We start from the raw sequence: 19,839 nt of genomic DNA, 5'->3' as shown, positions 1-19,839 counted from the left end.
AATATACTTAGTGGAAATGGTGACAACGAGGGCTCTGGAGGTAAAATTTGCTTTTCCAACTATTGTGCCAGTATCAGTCTTGATTGCACAACTGTTTTGAACTGTCCTCTGAAACAAAGTAGTGCTGCTTTGGCATCAAGTTGTCTTAACACTGTCACTCCTGTGACTTGGGGGAACCTGACTGCTGCCTCATACCAAGTCATTTCCCCTTTACTGTGTTCCTGTGTTGATCACCTTTAAGAAGGGAGAATACTCAACACTCTAAAACTTAATAATGGTTTATTGAGATTATGTCTGTGAGGTCCATGGTAAATACGCAGATAACCACCTAGAGAAACACAAAGCAATACTTCTACTTTTAGCATTATTATTATCTTTAAATATGCCAAGCCTTTCCTTATTTTGTGAACACTTATTCAAAATAGGGAACTTTCTCAAATGAAAACCAATTTTTCTCTTTCTCTTCAGCCTCCTTGCTGCCCTATAGTTAGCCCCTAACAGTGAAACTAGGTCTGTTAAGTGTTATTTTCTGCTTTTTCCTTCCTGTCCTCTTATTCGCCCAGCTGTCTCAAGCCAGAACCTTGTAGGAAGAGAGTTATATTTCAGAAAACTGTTTGCTCTGACATTTAAACAAGCTTCCATTTTGTTTTTCCATATTAGAATTTTTTCTCTTCCCCTTGTCCACTTCCAGCACTCTGTCTGACCTGTCATCTTTTCAGTTCATTCATTATTGTTAAGGTTTGCAGATTATACCAGAGGAAGGAGACAGATTTATAAACGTGTGTTCCTGGCCAGCTGTTTCAAGAGGAGGAATAACATTCTTATTATTATTGTATACCTGCTCTCTGTATACAGCTGTGCTCATCTGCCCTTGTTAATGAGGCACCTACTTCGAAGTCTTACCTTGTCTAGAAATAAATGGATTCTGCTCCTATTCAAATTGGTTATCCAGTAATCAGATCAGGTTATCACTGGGAGGAGACATCCATATGAATTCACTTTGCTAACAGCCAGAGAGAATTTTGCCCAATTGCTTTCTTAGGAGGTCTGTCTGTGTATATATACACACACACACACATACACACACAGAGCTGAATCACTTTGCTATATACTTGGAACTAACACAACATTGTAAATTATACTTCAGTTTAAAAAGTAAATATATGAGAGAAAAAAAATGGTTAAAAAAAAAAAATCCAATTGACTAAACCAAAGTTCTTTCCTGCCCTGATTTCATTAGATTGAGATTTTCTATTAGGATAATCTTTTTTTTTTCAGCTCCCTTGTCTGTTCTGGTTATATGATAGAGCATTCTAAAATATGATTCCAAAGAGAACAGGAGCATTAAAAAAGTACCCTTGATAAGGAATGACTGTTACTTACAGTCATTTAAATTTTTTAAAAACTCAGTACATTGGATAAATTCTATCCTGTATGTTGTAGTCAAAGAAAATATTATAAGTTGCAAAAATCAGAAACAAAGAGAAAAGAATATGAAAGATCAGTATGAGTCCTTAGGAAAAAAAAATAATGAAAGAAATGGCAGAAATTTAAAATATAATAGTAAAAGTGAAAATTTCCTAGAAGATGAAGGAAATCCCTTAGCATCAAAAGACAAAGAAATGGGAAGTAGGTTGGAAAGATAAGAGGATTAGTCTAGAAGGTCCAAATAGGAGTTCCAGTAAGCAAGAACAAGCAACAAGTATAACTAATAAGAAGACAGAAAATTAACAAGGATGTGCAAGATTTGAAAAACATTATCAATCAACTTGATCTATATAGGCTACCCAACAACTGCAGAACATACATTTTGAAATATTCTTTTCAAGCGCACATGGGATATTCTTCAAGATAGGCCATATTTTATACCTAAATTGATTCTCAATAAATTTAAGAGGATTGAAGTCATATGTAGTATGTTCTCTAACTACAGTAGAATTATATTAGAAATCAGAAACAAAAAGATCGTTGGAAAATTCCCAGGTATTTGAAAATTTGACAACACTTCTAAATAAACCCAGAATTTAAAAAAAAAGGGAAACTAGAAAATGTTTTGACCTGAATGATAATAAAAACATTAAAACTTGTGAAATGCAACTAAAGTGGGCTATGAGGGTAATTTATACCTTCAATGCTTATATTAGAAAAGAAAAAAAGATCTAAAACAGGTGTTGGCTAATGTTTTCTATAAAGGGCCAAATAGTAAATATTTTAGGCTTTGAGGGCCATATCATCTCTATGACTCACACTCAGCTCTGTCCGCCTTGAGGTGTGAAATCAGGCATAGACAGTGGGTAAATGAATAAATGTGGCTATGTTCCAATAAAACTTTTATTTCTGAGCAATATCTGAATTTCATATAATTTCAGATGACATAAAATATTATTCTTTATCATTTTTTTCTACCACTAAAAATGTAAAAACCATTCTTAGCTTGTTAAAGATACCTTTAAAATATTTCATGGTAGAATGTTTCATGATCTTGTGATAAGACATAAAAATCACAAACCATAAAGGAAAAGCTTAATATATTTTACTTCATTAAATATAAAACTAACCAAAAATAATTTAGAATTAAGGCAAAACAAACAAACAAAAAGTCCATGTCGGGGAATTCCCTGGAGATCCAGTGGTTAGTACTCCACTCTCGCTGACAAGGGCCCACGTTCAATCCCTGGTTGGGAAACTTAAGAAATCATTAAGCCATGCAGTGTGGCCAAGGGAAAAAAAAAAGGCAAACCAAACAAAAAAAGGTCCATGTCAGACATTTTATACCATGTTAAATTCCAGATGGATGAAAGAGTCAAATATAAAAATTCAAACCATAAAAATACTAGGAGAAGCCATAAGAAAAAAAAAAAAACTGTTAATGAAGTGATGGACTGGGGAAAGCCTTTTGAAATATGACAAAAATTCTGAAGCCATAAAAGACAACCTAAAAGTAAAGAATTTCTGCCTAGCAATAACCACCATTAACAAGTAACAAATATTTGTTTTTGCGACCCCATGGACTACAGCACGCCAGGCTTCCCTGTCCATTGCCAACTCTCGGAGCTTGCTCAGACTCAGGTCCATCAAGTCAGTGATTCCATCCAACCATCTTATCCTCTGTCATCCCCTTCTCGTCCTGCCTTCAATCTTTCCCAGCATCAGGGTCTTTTCCAATGAGTCAGTTCTCCCCATCAGGTGGCCAAAGTATTAGAGCTTCATCATCAGTCCTTCCAATGAATATTCAGGACTGATTTCCTTTAGGACTGACTGGTTGGTTCTCCTTGCAGTCCAAGGGACTCTCAAGAGTCTTCTCCAACACCACAGTTCAAAAGCATTAATTCTTTGGCACTCAGCTTTCTTTATGGTCCAGCTCTCACATCCATACATGACTACTGGAAAAACCATCACTTTGACTAGACGGACCTTTGTGGGTAAAGTAATGTCTCTGCTTTTTAATACACTGTCTAGGTTTGTCATAGCTTTTCCTCCAAGGAGCAAGCGTCTTTTCATTTCATGGCTGCAGCTACCGTCTGCAGTGATTTTGGAACCCAAGAAAGTCTCTCACTGTTTCCATTGTTTCCTCATCTATTTGCCATGAAATGATGGGACCGGATGCCATGATCTTGGTTTTTTGAATATTGAGTTTTAAGCCAACTTTTTCACTCTCCTCTTTCACTTTCATCAGGAGACTCTTTAGTTCCTTTTTGCTTTCTGCCATAAAGGTGGTGTCATCTGCATATCTGAGGTTATTCATATTTCTCCCAGCAATCTTGATTCCAGCTTGTGCTTCATCAAGCCTGACATTTTGCATGATGTACTCTGCATATAAATTAAATAAGCAGGGTGCTAATATACAGCCTTGACATACACCTTTCCCAATTTTGAACCAGTCCATTGTTCCATGCCAAGTTCTAACTGTTGCTTCTTGACCTGCATACAGATTTCTCAGGAGGCAGGTAAAGTGGTCTGGTATTCCCATCTCTTTAAGAATTTTCCACAGTAAACAGTCACAAATAAGAAAAGACTATAATTCAGTAGAAAAATGAGCAAAGGATATGAACAGACACTCCACTAAAAAGGAAATACAGATGTTTCATGCAGGTATCATAATGAAATGATATACAAACTGATAATAAAAAACATGACATTAAAAGTACGTAAAACACTGTCTCCTATCAGACTGGCGAAACCAACAAAGTCTGAGAACACTGTATTGCCAAAGGGAAAGAATAACAAGTGTTCTCATGCACTAATGGGTTTATAAATTAGTACATCCTCTTTGAGGAAAAATTGGAAGTATTTATGAGAAATCCGAATACAAATACTCTGTGAGTAGCAGTTTTACTTATGGGAATTTACCTTACAGACATATTCTATAATATGTAACATAAAGCATGTGTTCAAGATTAGTTATTCAGCGTTATTTGTAGTTGCAGAAGAGTGAAGCAACCCAAATGTTCATCAACAGGGAAGTGGTCAAATCAATGATGGTGCAGTTTGAAATCATGCATATGTAGCCATTGAAAAGAATGAAGTAGTTCTATGTGTGATCATATAGAATGATCCAAAATATATGGTTACATGGGAAATGTGTATAATATTGGTGTACACTGCTACCATTTGAGGAAGAATATATAAACATATTTGCTTATAAATATATAAACTACCTCTAGAGGAATCCATGGATATCCATGGATGTTTCTGAGTAGGGGACCCGAAAAGTTGAAGAATAGTGACAGGAAGAACACTTCATTTTATCTTGGGTTTGTTTGCTCTTTTTTTTTTTTTTTTTTGGCTACCTTTTAAATTTTGGAATGTGGCTGTATTATTTATTCAAAACCATTTTAAAATAAAATGAACATGTCAGGAATGTTCATTATGATGTCATTTAGAGTGAAAATGTGCAAGAAACATCTAAATTTTCATCAATAGGATGTATAAATTGTGGTCAAGTCATGCAGTGACATACTTGAGCACCGTTAAAACAAATGGGTTAAGCTCTTCATGTCAACACTGATATATCTCAAATTTGTAATGTTGTGAGAGAGGTAAGTTATACAACCAGCATGATCCCATCATTGGCAGGTTTGAAAATACAGTAAACAATGCTTTTCAGCTATGATATTTTGTTCTTTAAAAAAGAAATTTGTTGCAAGTATAGCATAAAATCTTATAAATCCATTGAGCTGCTCCATGGGCACATGAAGTTTTTAAGTTAACCTTTGTATTTTTTAGTGTATTTGAAATGCTGCATAGTTTTTTAAAAGTTAGGAAAATGTACCTTCACTGGACCATGGAATCTTTGCAAATGCTCCCATCCTAAGGGCCCCTGGTAGTGGTGTAGGCAGTTCCCGTGGAACTCTTCCAGCCTAATGCTGTTTGGCCCGTTGGGACATAACAGCACCCCCTAAACCCTCCTACAAGAGCTAGAATGCTACTCAGACGGAAAACACTCTTCTCAGTGGCCAGCAGCATTCCTTCTGTGTGTATCTGAGTCTTCTTGTCTTTCAGGGATGTTAGTGGTGAATGTAACGTGGAGAAACAAGACTTACGTAGGTACACTTCTTGACTGCACACGGCACGATTGGGCACCCCCAAGGTAAGCACGCTACAGCCTCTGTCTGAACCACCCTTATCAGTAATCTCTCATACCTTTATCTTGTTAGAGTTGGATAGCTTTTAAAGGACACTCAGCTTTTAAAGGACAGTATGGTATAAAAACAAAGGAAGGCATCGTATTCATCTGGCATTCAAGAAGAATAAATCAGTTAGGTGTTGGTTTGGGTAGGAATGGTGAGGAGATCCTGTTTAAGCCTTTATCTAGAATGACTGAATTCTGGCTTCTACCTAAAGTCATCTCGAGACCAAGGTCAGAATCTGACTGTGGGGGAACAAGCATTCATTGATGATATTTTCTGATAGTAGCTATCTCTCAGAAGTTAAAACTCAAGAACATTTTCAGTTTCATAAGCTCCTTTAGACAATCTGGATTTCACAGAGACCTTTCAAGTTGCGGTTGGCCATAAGACTGATATTTCTGTGAATTTCAGCTAGTTCTTATTATTAATTTCCAGTTCATCAGGGTTGGGGGAACCCAAATCTCAGGGAATAATGTATAGCTAGCATGAGGTAACATCCTGGAAGCTCACCAGTAATGCAGGTAGCATGTTTTCAGAAGTTTCTTTAACAAATATTCATTGAAAATGATAGTTACCATTTGGACAGTTCTTCTGGAGGCTGCAGCTAACCTGGTTTGAAGGTAGCTTCTTTTCTTAATAATATCTTGTTGTGTTTGTCATTTGCCAAGGTTCTGTGACTCTCCCACCAGTGACTTGGAAATGCGCAATGGTCGGGGTAGAGGCAAACGCATGCGTCCCAACAGTAACACGCCTGTCAATGAGACAGCCACAGCCTCTGACAGCAAAGGGACCAGCAGCAGCAGCAAAACCCGAGCGGGAGCCAATAGCAAAGGCCGTCGGGGCAGCCAGAATTCTTCAGAACATCGCCCACCTGCCAGTAGCACCTCCGAGGATGTCAAGGCCAGCCCTTCCTCAGCTAATAAGCGGAAAAACAAACCCCTTTCAGACATGGAGCTGAATTCTAGCTCAGAGGACTCCAAAGGGAGCAAACGTGTCCGTACGAATTCCATGGGCTCAGCCACTGGCCCCCTCCCCGGGACCAAGGTGGAACCCACTGTTCTAGACAGAAATTGTCCTTCCCCAGTCCTGATTGATTGTCCCCACCCTAACTGCAACAAAAAGTACAAGCACATCAATGGACTTAAATACCACCAAGCTCATGCCCATACAGATGACGACAGCAAGCCAGAAGCAGACGGAGACAGTGAGTACGGAGAGGAGCCCGCCCTCCATGCAGATCTCGGGAGCTGCAATGGCGCATCTGTCTCACAGAAGGGTTCCCTATCCCCTGCCCGGTCAGCTACCCCCAAAGTTCGGCTCGTGGAGCCCCATAGCCCTTCTCCTTCAAGCAAATTCAGCACAAAAGGCCTCTGTAAGAAAAAGTTGAGTGGGGAAGGGGACACAGATCTTGGGGCCTTATCCAATGATGGCTCTGATGATGGACCCTCAGTAATGGATGAAACAAGCAATGATGCTTTTGATTCTTTGGAAAGGAAGTGTATGGAAAAGGAAAAATGTAAAAAGCCCTCTAGTTTGAAACCTGAAAAGATTCCTTCCAAAAGTTTAAAGTCAGCCCGGCCCATCGCCCCTGCCATTCCCCCACAGCAAATTTATACCTTCCAGACAGCCACCTTCACAGCAGCAAGCCCAGGCTCCTCCTCAGGCTTGACCACCACTGTGGTCCAGGCCATGCCCAACAGCCCCCAACTGAAGCCCATTCAGCCCAAGCCCACTGTGATGGGAGAACCTTTCACAGTCAACCCTGCCTTGACTCCAGCCAAGGACAAGAAAAAGAAAGAGAAAAAAAAGAAGGAATCTTCAAAAGAACTTGAAAGTCCTCTGACCCCTGGGAAGGTATGTCGAGCAGAAGAAGGCAAAAGCCCATTCAGGGAATCATCGGGAGATGGGATGAAAATGGAGGGCCTCCTGAATGGCTCCTCAGACCCCCACCAGAGCCGACTGGCCAGCATCAAGGCAGAAGCTGACAAGATCTACAGCTTCACAGACAATGCTCCCAGCCCTTCAATTGGAGGCAGTAGCCGCCTAGATAGCACTACCCCTACCCAGCCCATGACCCCGTTACACGTAGTGACCCAGAATGGAGCTGAAGCCAGCTCAGTCAAAACCAACAGCCCTGCATACTCTGACATTTCTGATGCTGGGGAGGATGGAGAGGGCAAAGTGGACAGCGTCAAATCCAAGGACCCTGAACAGCTGGTCAAGGAAGGGGCCAAGAAAACTCTCTTCCCCGCTCAGCCACAAAGCAAAGACTCACCATATTACCAAGGCTTTGAAAGTTACTACTCTCCAAGCTACGCACAGTCCAGCCCAGGGGCTCTGAACCCCAGCAGCCAGGCAGGAGTGGAGAGCCAGGCTCTGAAGACAAAAAAGGATGAGGAACCTGAGACCATAGAGGGAAAAGTGAAGAATGATGTCTGTGAAGAAAAGAAGCCTGAGCTGAGCAGTTCCAGCCAGCAGCCCTCCGTCATCCAGCAGCGTCCCAACATGTACATGCAGTCCCTGTACTACAACCAGTATGCCTACGTGCCGCCCTACGGCTACAGCGACCAGAGCTACCACACCCACCTCCTGAGCACCAACTCCGCTTACCGACAGCAGTACGAAGAGCAGCAGAAACGGCAGAGCTTGGAGCAGCAGCAGCGAGGACTGGACAAGAAGGCCGAGATGGGCCTGAAGGAGCGGGAGGCAGCCCTCAAGGAAGACTGGAAGCAAAAGCCGTCAATTCCACCAACTCTCACTAAGGCCCCCAGCCTCACGGACCTGGTGAAGTCAGGACCCAGCAAGGCGAAGGAGCCAGGGGCGGATCCTGCCAAGTCAGTCATTATTCCCAAGTTAGATGACTCCTCCAAACTCCCCAGCCAGGCCCCAGAAGGACTTAAAGTAAAGCTGAGTGAGGCCAGCCACCTAGGCAAGGAGGCTTCTGAGGCCAAGACAGGTGCCGACTGTGGCCGACAGGCAGAGGTGGATCCAATACTCTGGTACCGACAGGTAACTGTTTTGGAAGGAAATGGAAATACTGTTGGATAGTCTTTCTCTCTTCCTCATAAATCAGGGCCGTCCTTATGTAGGGAATCAACATAGTACAGATAGCAGGAGAAGAAGTCTATAATGTTAGGGATTCTTTACTTTTGTAAATCATTTTAATGTTTTTTTAAAAGCACTTTTTACACCAGTGAAAGAGGTTTTTCCCATTTAACAAGCGAGGCCCAGGTAAGTTAGCTTGATTTGTCTGGAGGTACTCAAGACTTCACCAGCAGAGCCAGAACCGGAACCAGGTATCTAGTGAAGCCTAATCATGTCTCGTCCGCTGTGTGGTTCCCACGGAATGAGGAAAGGTGGTCTCTCCAGTTTTTAAAGTAGGCGGAAGCACACTACTCAGACGGAAAAGATTTTATAGGCAGAGTTAGAACTAAGAGCTTGGTCTTACTTGTTTCTCTGTTCATGAGGCTTAGGAAGGCCCCCTTTGGTGCCGCAGTTAGCCCGCCCTCCCTGAGCGGAGCGGCTCGTACAGTTCCCTGCCCCCAAACTTGCTCTGAAGAAGGGAAACCACCTCAGTATCCTTGGAGCAGAAACAGCTTCTTCCAGTCACTCCCCTCAAATGCTTGTTTTCTCATAGAGAAGACCCCCCCCAGTGGATTTTCCCTATCTTTCCCCACATTTTATAGCCTTTTGTTGGGGGGAGGGGACAGGCATTTAAGCAGGAGGGACCATACTTGATTTTGAACGAAGATCGGTAGAGGCCAAGATCCCGCAGTGCTCCAGGAGTCTGGTGTTGTCTGCTCTGCACTGGTGTTTCTATTGGGACCTTGGGCTTGAAATCTCTCTCTCTCATCTGTACAACACTCATGTCATTCTGTGATTGTTGCAGGAAGCAGAGCCCCGGATGTGGACGTATGTCTATCCTGCCAAGTACTCGGACATCAAGCCAGAGGATGAGCGGTGGAAAGAGGAGCGGGACCGCAAACTGAAGGAGGAAAGGAGTCGGAGTAAGGACTCTGTTCCCAAGGAGGATGGGAAGGAAAGCACAAGCAGTGACTGCAAGCTGCCCACATCAGAGGAACCCCGCCTTGGGGGCAAGGAGCCCCGACCCAGTGTCCACGTGCCTGTGTCCTCCCCCCTCACGCAGCACCAGCCCTACATCCCCTACATGCACGGCTACTCCTACAGCCAGTCCTATGACCCCAGCCACCCCAGCTACCGTGGCATGCCTGCCGTGATGATGCAGAACTACCCAGGTACCGTACCACAGCCCCGCTGCTGCTCTGGTCACTGGGGAGGGAAACGAAGCAGATTTCAAATCCAGTTTTCTTGCTCAGCTTCCTTGCTAAGGCTACTGAGGCTCAGGTAGATGGTAACTCTGATGTGAATGTGGTATTGTGGTCACTCCAACCCTGAGCTCCTTGAGTGACCCCGGCTTACAGTCTGTGGGACCACGCCTTCCTCCCTTGCACCAGGTGGAGGGTTGACTCTGCAGTCAGTTTTCATGGATAACTGAAGGCAAAACCCCGTCTACCAGAGGCATCTTCCCTCAGCTGGGATTTTCCAAACACATACTTTAAGGACTTAACCACTGGCGGTCCAGCTGTTAAGACTCCGCTTCCACTGCAGGGGGCGTGGGTTCCATCTTGGTGAGGGAACTAAGATGCCTTGGGGTATGGCCAAAAGAAAACCACATACTCTATATTTTGCCACGTGCTAGACACTGGGGGGAATATAAAAGAAATAGAGAAGACTACTCCAGTCCCCTCAAGGAGCTCACAACTTAACTGCAGCAGGAGAGACACATGGAACAAAGTGAAATTCACATCAGGAGAATGCATGTGTTCATTTGCAAGATCATGTTTAGCATAAAGTTAGCAGGCAGTCAGGGAGGGGAGGTCCAGTGAGGGAAAGGTTCAGTTTGGGAAAAATAAGCTCTTATACTGCCATGAAGTATAGAGGAGGGGAGGGCAGCACAGAGTAGGAGTTTAAGTGTTTTTGAACTAGTCAGAAGAAAATGCTTCCTTTACTCACTGATCTCTGTTGCCTGAAGAGCCCTTCTTTCACTTTTTGGAGCTCCCACCTCACTGTAGAAAAGCAGCTCACAGTCTTGATATTGACGTTTTAAGGCAGATTCTAAGTAGGACATGTGAGCTTTTCAAACAGAAATAGGAAATTGTCTCTTCCTGCAGTATGCCTTTCTCCTGTTACCCCAGTCCTGTATAAAAACAGTAGTTCCATTTGATGAGTACTTGCTTTAGGCCAGGCACTGGACTATGTGATTCATGTACATTATCTCATTTAATCCTGTCACCCTGTGAAATCAGTATTAGTGTCTTCATGTTGATGGTCAAGAAGTTGAACCTCAGAAGGTTAATTTGAGCTAATGAACTTGTTCATTTGTTCAGAGGTACCCAACTGGTAAGTCTCAGAGGTCAGATTTGAGCCCGAGGACATGACTTCAAATCCAGTGACCTTTCTAATCCTATGATTGTAGCACCTCTTGGAGATGAATCTGAGACTTGAGCTCTAAGGAAGTTGATTCCCCAGAAACTGAGGGCCATGTTCCTAATATCCCTTAGCTGTCTGCCTCCAGAGCTCAGAAGAGGAAGGACACACTCTCAGCCTGAGGACACTGTGGTGGAGCATCCCTCAGCCTGAGCCTTGCCAGGCTCGCTCAAGCGGAGTCTCTCCTGCCTCTCCCACCTCTCTGACTGCTTTATTTCTCTCTCCCAGGTTCCTACCTGCCTTCCAGCTATTCTTTCTCCCCATATGGCAGCAAGGTCTCGGGGGGTGAAGATGCTGACAAGGCCCGAGCCAGCCCCAGCGTCAGTTGTAAATCCAGCTCAGAGTCCAAAGCCCTGGACATCTTGCAGCAGCATGCCAGTCACTACAAGAGCAAGTCTCCCACGGTAAGGGACGCGCAGAGACACTGGCCATTGTCAGAGACCAGGAAGGGTAGAGCCAGGGTCTGGGAGAAGGTGGGCTGGCTCGAGTCCCAACAACAGTGTGGTGTGGCCGACCTGACCTGAGCTCCCCCAGGCACCTCCTTGATTCTTGGGTGTCCTGCATCTCTAAGGAGTCAAAGTGTGGGCTCGGGGCATCTTGCTTTCATGTGTGTGCCTCACAGTAGAGCTTTTGTGTCTGCTTTCCTTTCCAGATAAGTGATAAAACTTCTCAGGAGAGAGATCGGGGAGGCTGTGGGGTGGTTGGGGGTGGTGGCAGCTGTAGCAGCGTCGGGGGAGCAGGCGGGGGTGAAAGGAGTGTTGACCGGCCCCGCACCTCCCCTTCTCAGCGCCTGATGTCCACGCACCATCACCACCACCACCTGGGGTACTCACTGCTCCCAGCACAGTACAACTTACCCTATGCAGCAGGTAAGCCTCGTCTCCCCACTGCCATCCAGTAGCATTGCCATAGCAGGGGGCCCTGGCAAGAAGCCCCTCCTCCTTTTCTTACCCTTGAGCCTCCAATCTGTCCAGAATCCTAGCCTCCTGCAGACAATCAGTATAATCATAACATTTACTTCCTCCCTTGGAGCTCAGGGATTCTCAAACTCCTCCAGAAAATTGACTTTGATATTCAGAAGAATAAGCAGCAGGTGTTCCCACAGCCAAAGAGTAACAAGCAACTGAAAAACAGAGCCTGACTGTCTATCCCCAGCTGCTATATCTGGCCAAGTATCAGATTTTCTTCTGTCAGCACCCAAAAACTCAGTGGAGCTAGGCATTGAAGAAACTCCTCCCAGCTGGCAGAGAGAGCAAGTACTGCACTAACCTGTCCTCCTCCTCACTCAGGGCTTTCTTCTACAGCCATTGTTGCCAGCCAGCAAGGCTCGACTCCTTCACTCTACCCACCCCCCCGGAGGTGAGAATGGTGAGTAACTTTTTAACTGAGAGAGACAACACAGAGAGAGCAGGGATAGTTGATACCTGGATCACAGAATCCCTGTGGAGCCTCAGTGAAGGCCATCTCTGGGCTGCGGTCTGGAAATGGAGCAGCCCAGGCCAAGCCTCTTGTTTAAGTTTCCCGGGAGCCTCGGAGAGGGGCTGTGGCCACGCGCCTCCCCTAGGGACCAGGACCGGCCTCCCCTGCAGCTCATTTTCTTGGAGCGCCACCTTGTGGTGCTCTTAGCAGCCGGTTGAGCACCCGGTTCTCTGTCCATGTTTCCCTTGCAGAACACCAAGTGCCCGGATAAAGTCAGCCTCACGGGCCCGGACTGGCTTACCCAAGGAGGTGCTGGAGGTGCCGTTTAGACATCAGTTAAATGGTGTTGATCATCCTGTTTGCCGTTCCCACCATGACTGAAGGCAGACCCCCGGACTCCCCGACCCTCCCTCTTCCTCAGGAGCTGGAGAGCTGGTACTTAGCAAAAATATTTATTCTCTTGGCCACGGCCGTGACTGTCGTGGCCTCTGTGGAGATGAAGGCACGGGGAGCGACCAGGGGAACATGGCCTCAGCCCAGAGAAGCCACTGCTCCGTTCCCCAAGCCCCGGTAAGCCGCCGGAGCAGCACCACCCCCCAGGGAGGGCCCCCCAGCACTGGGCAAGGTCTGAAGACAGCACAGCAGCCATACCCCTCACCATCATTACCACCATCACCAGACCCTGCATCTCCCCAGTGGTTTGGGCCCTGGGAACTGGCAGCACGTGGAGGAATTAGAATCTCAGGAAAGAAATTCGGGGCTGTTTTCTCTGCAGTTGTGAAAACAAGGTCTTCAAACGTGAAGACTTCTCCCCTCTCACATGAGCACATGTAAACGCTCAGAGCCCAGCCTGGAAAGGGAGACCAAGGCATCTGCCCACCGTGGCCTTGGGCTGCCTGTCAGGCAGAGGGCCGGAGTCCCAAGGCCAGCGCCGGGCTCCCCGGGGATTCCAGGCGAGAGCTGGAGCATGAACGGAGTCTGTGAACAAGACGCTGCATCCCACCAAGTCCTGCTGCTGCTTAGCCTCCCCCTTGCCCTTTCCTCATCTCCCTCCCGACCCCTTGGTGCCTTTCCCAGGGGCATCTCATCTCTCTTCTTCTTTTCTACTGCTTGGCTTTTAAGACTCAGGCAGGTAAAATCGTATTCCCCCAGCATGGGGAGCTTTGGAGTCTGCCAGGAGGCAGGCCCTGGGACCGCCTAGCCCTCTGAGAGATGTCCTGTCCAAGCAGCTATCCAAGTGTCGGCGTCATCAAGGGGTCCAATTCTGTCCAGCCCAGTTTCTCTGTACACAACCACACGACTTCCTATAGCTCAGCCTGTAGCCCCACGCGTGCCAATATGAGCCGTGTTTCTTTGTAACACACGTTTTTGTTTTAGGGAACACTGCACCTTGGAGGGTGTCCGTCTGTCCCTTAGACCCTAGGACAACACATGCAAGCCATTACTCCTCAGAGCCACCGGGTGTAGTCAGTGGAGCTGTGCTCTGAGGCAGAGGCAGTTCTCTGCTCTCCTTAGAGATGCAGTCCAGTCCAGGCTTTATGCTGTTTGTCCTGGGAAAGTGACAATGATCTGGTAGCTTTACTACAGTCGCTTCTTCCCCAAGGTGTGGGGAGCTTTAGCTCTTACTTTGTTTTTGAGATATCATCCCTTTGTCCTCCTCTCCTGTCTTCCCTTGACCCTCTGGATTGAGAGATGAAGACTTACAGACACCAACCTAGGTTAGAGACGAGTCTTTGTGACCAGAGTGCCAAAAATGACCATTTAAGAGCAGGGACTTGGCTCTGACAGTGTGGGGCATGGAGATGGAAGACAGTAAGCACAACGCCCAGCAGAGGCTACTTTCCAAGATCCCCGGAGCCCTATTCTAGAGAGGCTTAGGGTCTTTTGCCCAAGAGGGGCCCCTCTGATCTATAGACCTTTCCTCTAGGTTCCCATGTCCTTGTTTTTGTTCAAGTTGAGTTCTGAGCCCTCTCCCAAGCCCCGCTGACTTAGACCTCTTAGTAGGCCCTTGAGCAGCCTCCCTGTCCCCCCCAGTCCTTCTGCCCCCCGCTGTCCTTTCGGGCCGTGCTCTGAGCAGTGACTTCCCTTTTACCCATGGAAGTCGTCGGTGTGGACACCTTCACCCCACCTCACTTGAGTCGTCCCCACCCAAAAGATGGCTCTGAATTTCAGCCTGCTTATGCCCTCCCGGCTCCTGTTGGGTGGAGTCATGGGCCCATCTCTGTTCCTGTTTGTTTTTAAATATTGTTGTGTGTTTTGTATCTGTGGCGCTGTCTTACAGCGTGCTCTGTACATATTGTGAAGAAACCGTTTGGAGTAATTTTCTTTTCCGTTGGGCAGGCATAGCCCGGGATTCCTGCCCTTTCCACTTTGTTCTGTAACAGAGAAGAGGAACTTCTGTATTAGCAGGGCAGCCTTGGGTTCTGCAGAAGGGAACAGCTTTTTTTCTCTTTTTCTCCCCCTTAAAAAAATTTGGCTTTTTGATCCTTACATCCTGAAAAGCAGGAGCTGAACTGCCCAGAAGAGCAGGTGAGAGCATCAGTGGCAGAACAGCACTGCCCATTTCCTGATCCTCCTGGTCCCTGACCCTTGCCAGGCCCGTCGTCCCTCCCTGAAGTAACATGAAGCAGCAGCAGTGACGGGTGAAACAGAGCCTTGAGGAGCACTGAGTGAAGGGCTTGCTGTCCACCTCTAGCCTCTCCCCCTGGGGAGGAGGACCACAGGTGGGGAACCCATGGCACTGGCAACCCAGTCATAGGGATGAGACTCTCAAGGATCCCCACCCCACTTCACCCCAGCAAAGGCTGGATGAGTTTGCTGCTAAGGGCCAAGGTCACCAGACCAAGGCTCTGTCTGAGCTATCCCTGGCCCAGTTCTCTTGACAGGCACGGCTCATCCAAGCCCCACAGAGAAGCTGGAGGGAGGCAGCCTCGTGCCTAAGTAGGACAGCCAAGGCTTGGAGACCTGCTCTTTAGGACTCAAATCTGCTTCCTCCTCATTTAAGTTGTGCCAGTTCCCTTCATCCCCTTTCCTTGCCTGTACATGTATGTATACATGTATGTTTCCTTCTCTTACCTCACCCCCTCCACACATCTCAAGGTCAACGGACCACATGCAGAAGGCTTAAGAGGGCACCCATGAAATGAAATGATGCTTCTTGAATCTCTTCTCTCCAGGCTCCAAGGTGGGGGTGGGAGGGCTTGGTCTTGGGAGCGGGAGGAAAAGGCTACAGAAGGGCTAGTGTCATTGTATATGGGCCACTTGTTATCCCACACACCTTATCACCATCTCAAGTGTCTACTCCGATGCCCCCAAGATTCAACTGGGCAGCTAGCTGGCCCCTAATTCTGGGCCTTCGTTATTTGTTTTATTATTAGGGCATCCCAGGAAGCTTTCTGCTGATCCTCTGCCATGGGCCCCTTCTGGGATCGAGCCCCTCCCAGGCCCCGTCCCCAGCCCCTCCTGCCCCAGCCCACCCGCTTGCCTTGGTGCTCAGCCCCCCATTGGGAGCAGGTTGGGGCGAGCTGGAGGCCCGGGCTGGAGGGGCAGTGTTGCTGTTCATAGCTTTTGTTCCATTGGCGTTGCTCTGTTGGATTTAATTTCAGTCTTCCTGATTCTTCCCTTCTGTAAAGTGTACATTACCAAGTTCCTTGTTTTTTTATATATATATATAAATATATATATATACAAACTGTACTCTTTTTGCCTTTGTACATTCAGGCAAGAAGAGAAAATAAATCTTTTTAAGAGACAATCACAAATCTGTGAGGGCTGCTGGTTATTTCTCCCGGAGTCTGCTGCTGAGCTGCCTCGCCCCTCCTCATCTTCCGCCCTCCCTCAGCTCCCCGATCTTCTGGTCCTGCTCCATATGCACCCTCAGCTCCACCTTCCCTGGCTGATGGCATGCTGTTGAGTCCAGTGTCCAGACTACATGCCCTGCAGCCCTTCCCTGGCCTGGCCGCGGGCTTTCCCAGGAGCTTTATCCTGGGCCCTGGCCTCTCCTGTCGCCCCGCGCCAACCGTCCCGCCCCCATGGATCCCATTCACCAAAGTGGCTTTGGACACTCACCAGTGAGTGGCTTTCACACTCGCTGTGAAACTATGCAGCTGGGAGCTAAGAGTTTGCACTACTTAAACCTGCCTGGGAGTTAGACAATTTTTAGGAATGAGTGGGAAACTGAACACTCCCCTAGATGCTTGTCACCAGAGTTGCTCTGACTAGAGCCCAGAGCATCATGCTTGGCCGGTGGACTGCATCAGAACAAGGGCTACGGGCTTATGGGTCAAGAGCATTTGATCAGAATTTCAAAGGGCAGTACATTCAGAAAGGCAGCCCAACCAAACCATTGTTCCACCTCTTGAACTTTCTCCCTTCCCTCTAATTTCCTCCTCCTCCTCCCCTTTTTTCCTTTTCTCCTTCCTTTTCTTAATTGGCTTTGGAACTGAAGTATATTTTTAAATTATTTGTTGTATTTATTGAATAAAGTTTTTAATGTCCCTGTTCTTAAATTTAGACTTAGTTTGCCTTTCACATATCTCCCCTTCCAGCTCCACCCTCCCACTCCCAAGATACTTCACCTTCTAAGTTGTTTTAACTGGAGTACAGAATTTGGATACCATATTTCGGTCCTGCCAGTGGTCTCACCTAGCAAAAGTGTTTTTATTTTTGAAAGAGAAATAAACCTGAGTTGAGTGCCCAGGTTTCCAATTCAGCCTGACTCTGGTTGGTAGAGAGGATCTGCCAGCAGATGGCAGCAAAGTCCCAGGTGTGTTTCCTGCCCACTCTGCTAGCTTTGCCGTTGTCAGCCGTCACATGGATTCCCACACTTGTAATGACTTTACAAATGACTTGTACTTTGTTATTTCTAGGGATTATCTGCTCAGTGGAAGACATTTTCAAAGTCCTTCACATTTCAGTTGAATTCATCTCTAGGCCCAGACTTTTTTTTTGGCTGCACTGCACAGCATGTGGGATCAGATCCCTGACCACAGATCGAACCCATGCCCCCCAGCAGTGGGAGTGCAGATTCCTAACCGCTGAACCACCAGGGAAATCCCTAGGCCCAGACTTTCTCTACTACTACCACGTGGGATGGAGGTGTTGAACTCACTTTTCTTCATAAATGTTATATAGGGTCCAAGGTTAATGACTTGGTCCAGTATGAAAACACAAGCTCCACACAGAACAATGTGAAAATGCACCAAAGACTCAGAAAGAAAATAAGGACAGCCACAGTTCACAGTAAGTAAACAGTTCTAACGTCGTAGGAGGTGGAAGAACATGCCTAGTACTTCCTTTGGGAAAACAAGCAAAAGGAAAAAAAACACTAGTAAAGCCTTGAGAGACTAAGGCCACACAGGTGAGGAGGACTGTCCCCCTCCAGCGCCACTGAGAGGTGGCTCAGCAGGCCAGCGGTACAGGGGAAGGGCAGCCATGCCTTGGGGCCCTGGGCTCCAGGAGAGCACTGTCTTCCTAGGGAAGGTGAGTTCCGCTTCCTTCAGACGCCCCCAGGAACGGGAATGTCAGGCAGCTGTGTGTGAAAGCCAGAACCCAGTTTCAGGACCTGGCCTTCTAGATAAAAAGAAGTCGGGTGCTGGTATGTCTAGCCTGTATTCTGGATGAAGCTCTGTGTACATACCTGTCTCAAGGGGGCTCCAGCATTCTGTCCCAGACTCCTAGCAACCCCTTGCTTCGCGTTGTAATGTGGCCCCAGAGACCTCAGCCGTTTGTCCTGATGCAAGGCGGCTTTCTTCCTGAGAAGTGTGTATCACAGCCCTGCTGGGCTCTAGACTCAAAAGACAACAGTAGAAGGAAGCCGGCCCTGGTTGAGGAGTAAAGGACAGACCAACCACAACTTTAAATCAGTTTATTGACACTAACACAACACACTTGCCTCCCTGACACCCCCGCCCCCCTCACCCAATCTAGATCTCTCCCCCTTCCTTCCTCCTTAGAATGAGCTGTTCAGTGAAAACAGAAAAGGGCAGGCCACTTCCACACGCTCAGTCCCACGACAGCCCCGTAGAACAGGTTTCAGGCACTACTCAGAGCCTGTTAGGGAGTGGGGGCAGTTAGCACTAGACTCAGCCAGGCAGAGACATCCAGTCCCTAACAGCAAGTTCCCCCACAACCCCCAGGCCCTGAGTCGCTATTCCTCTTCCTCTCTGCTGTTTGTGACCCTAGGAAGGAGACACCTTGGGGCCTAGGCCTGCAGCCCAGAGCAAGAACTCCTGGCCATAATCTGAGAATTGGAGTTTGGCTAGTGTTTTTTTAAGACCCAGGCACCCCCAAAATAAAGCCCTGGTGGTAGGAGTAACTTCAATGCCCCTATTTTAAATGCACTGATAACAAACAGATTAAGCCAGCTTAACCAAATGCCAGAATAACACTAAGCTGTAAAGGAGGGGTCAGACCTGCTTTCTCCAGGCCAGATACAAATGCACAGAGAGAAGCCCAGGTGGAGTGTCAAAAAACAATAGAAGGACACTGCCCAGGGGCTGAAAAGCCTATACTCCAGAGTCCCCTGGGTGACAGGAAGCAAGGAAAGAAAATACACAAGTCTTAAAAACCAAAAAAGAAAGCCCAACAGCAGGGTAACCTGAGCCCGACAGTGCTGTCCCCAGCCCTCCAGGCCTGGCCCCTGGACGCAGACAGTCCCTCCCCTCTAGGCAATGTCCTCCCCTAGGCTAGATAGAGCACATCACACAGCGCAGTTTAAAAAGCTTCTAATGCCAGTTCATAAACATCTTCATTTACTATTGGTGATTACATGTGAATAATATGTTTATACTGTTCTTTATGGAAAACAATTTCAACAAGTCAACTCCGAGAACACAATAGGCAACCCTCACCCCGAGCCCCTCAGCGTCCTTCCCTGGACAGCAAGAAGCCCCCTCCTCTGTCTCAGGGCTGCCTAACTTCCCTGCTTCCCCCACTGTGGCTCTTGGGCAAAGCATCCTCTTTGACCATTAGTCCTCATCGGACAAGTTCTGGTCCAGGGGGTAAACCATGAACATCACATCTGGTCGAGAGGGGACACAGGGATGGCCTGGACGCACAATCTCAAAGCCCAAGAAGCTGAAGGTCTTCAGGAGTGGAGCTGCAGAAAGAGGTGTAAAAAAAGATTCTGATAAGAAACAAAGTTAGGCTAAATCAAGGGAAAACCCAAAACAAAGACGAAATAAATGCACTGGCCTTTCCTAAATTTGGACACAACCAATCCCATGATTTCCTAGGATTTATATGTCAAACTCGGGAGCCCCACCCTCAGTAGGAGCCCCCC

The 19,839-nt window shown here is 46.8% G+C and overlaps 2 protein-coding genes across 6 annotated transcripts in view; one reads left to right on the top strand and one right to left on the bottom strand.

Moving 5' to 3' along the window:
• The window catches only part of ZNF609 (zinc finger protein 609), a 201,948-nt gene extending 184,883 nt beyond the window's left edge, over positions 1-17,065 (top strand). For 2 of the 5 annotated variants that reach the window (XM_019968683.2, XM_070796642.1), the window contains 7 exons: positions 5,503-5,590; positions 6,299-8,639; positions 9,520-9,886; positions 11,367-11,542; positions 11,791-12,007; positions 12,428-12,506; positions 12,809-17,065. In XM_019968683.2, coding sequence (XP_019824242.2) covers positions 5,503-5,590; positions 6,299-8,639; positions 9,520-9,886; positions 11,367-11,542; positions 11,791-12,007; positions 12,428-12,501 — 3,263 coding nt within the window. In that variant the 3' untranslated portion in view covers positions 12,502-12,506; positions 12,809-17,065. The remainder of the gene's footprint in view (positions 1-5,502; positions 5,591-6,298; positions 8,640-9,519; positions 9,887-11,366; positions 11,543-11,790; positions 12,008-12,427; positions 12,507-12,808) is intronic. The other 3 variants (XM_070796641.1, XM_019968685.2, XM_019968684.2) reach the window with 3 other exon arrangements.
• A 2,201-nt stretch (positions 17,066-19,266) lies between these two features.
• The window catches only part of OAZ2 (ornithine decarboxylase antizyme 2), a 65,497-nt gene continuing 64,924 nt past the window's right edge, over positions 19,267-19,839 (bottom strand). The window contains 1 exon segment of the mRNA XM_070796645.1: positions 19,267-19,656. Coding sequence (XP_070652746.1) covers positions 19,526-19,656 — 131 coding nt within the window. The 3' untranslated portion in view covers positions 19,267-19,525.

The sequence above is a fragment of the Bos indicus genome, chromosome 10 (assembly GCF_029378745.1).
Source record: "Bos indicus isolate NIAB-ARS_2022 breed Sahiwal x Tharparkar chromosome 10, NIAB-ARS_B.indTharparkar_mat_pri_1.0, whole genome shotgun sequence".
NCBI classification, from domain to species: domain Eukaryota; kingdom Metazoa; phylum Chordata; class Mammalia; order Artiodactyla; family Bovidae; genus Bos; species Bos indicus.
Note: the sequence above shows the minus strand (reverse complement) of the source record. Positions and strands in the feature narration are given on the sequence as shown.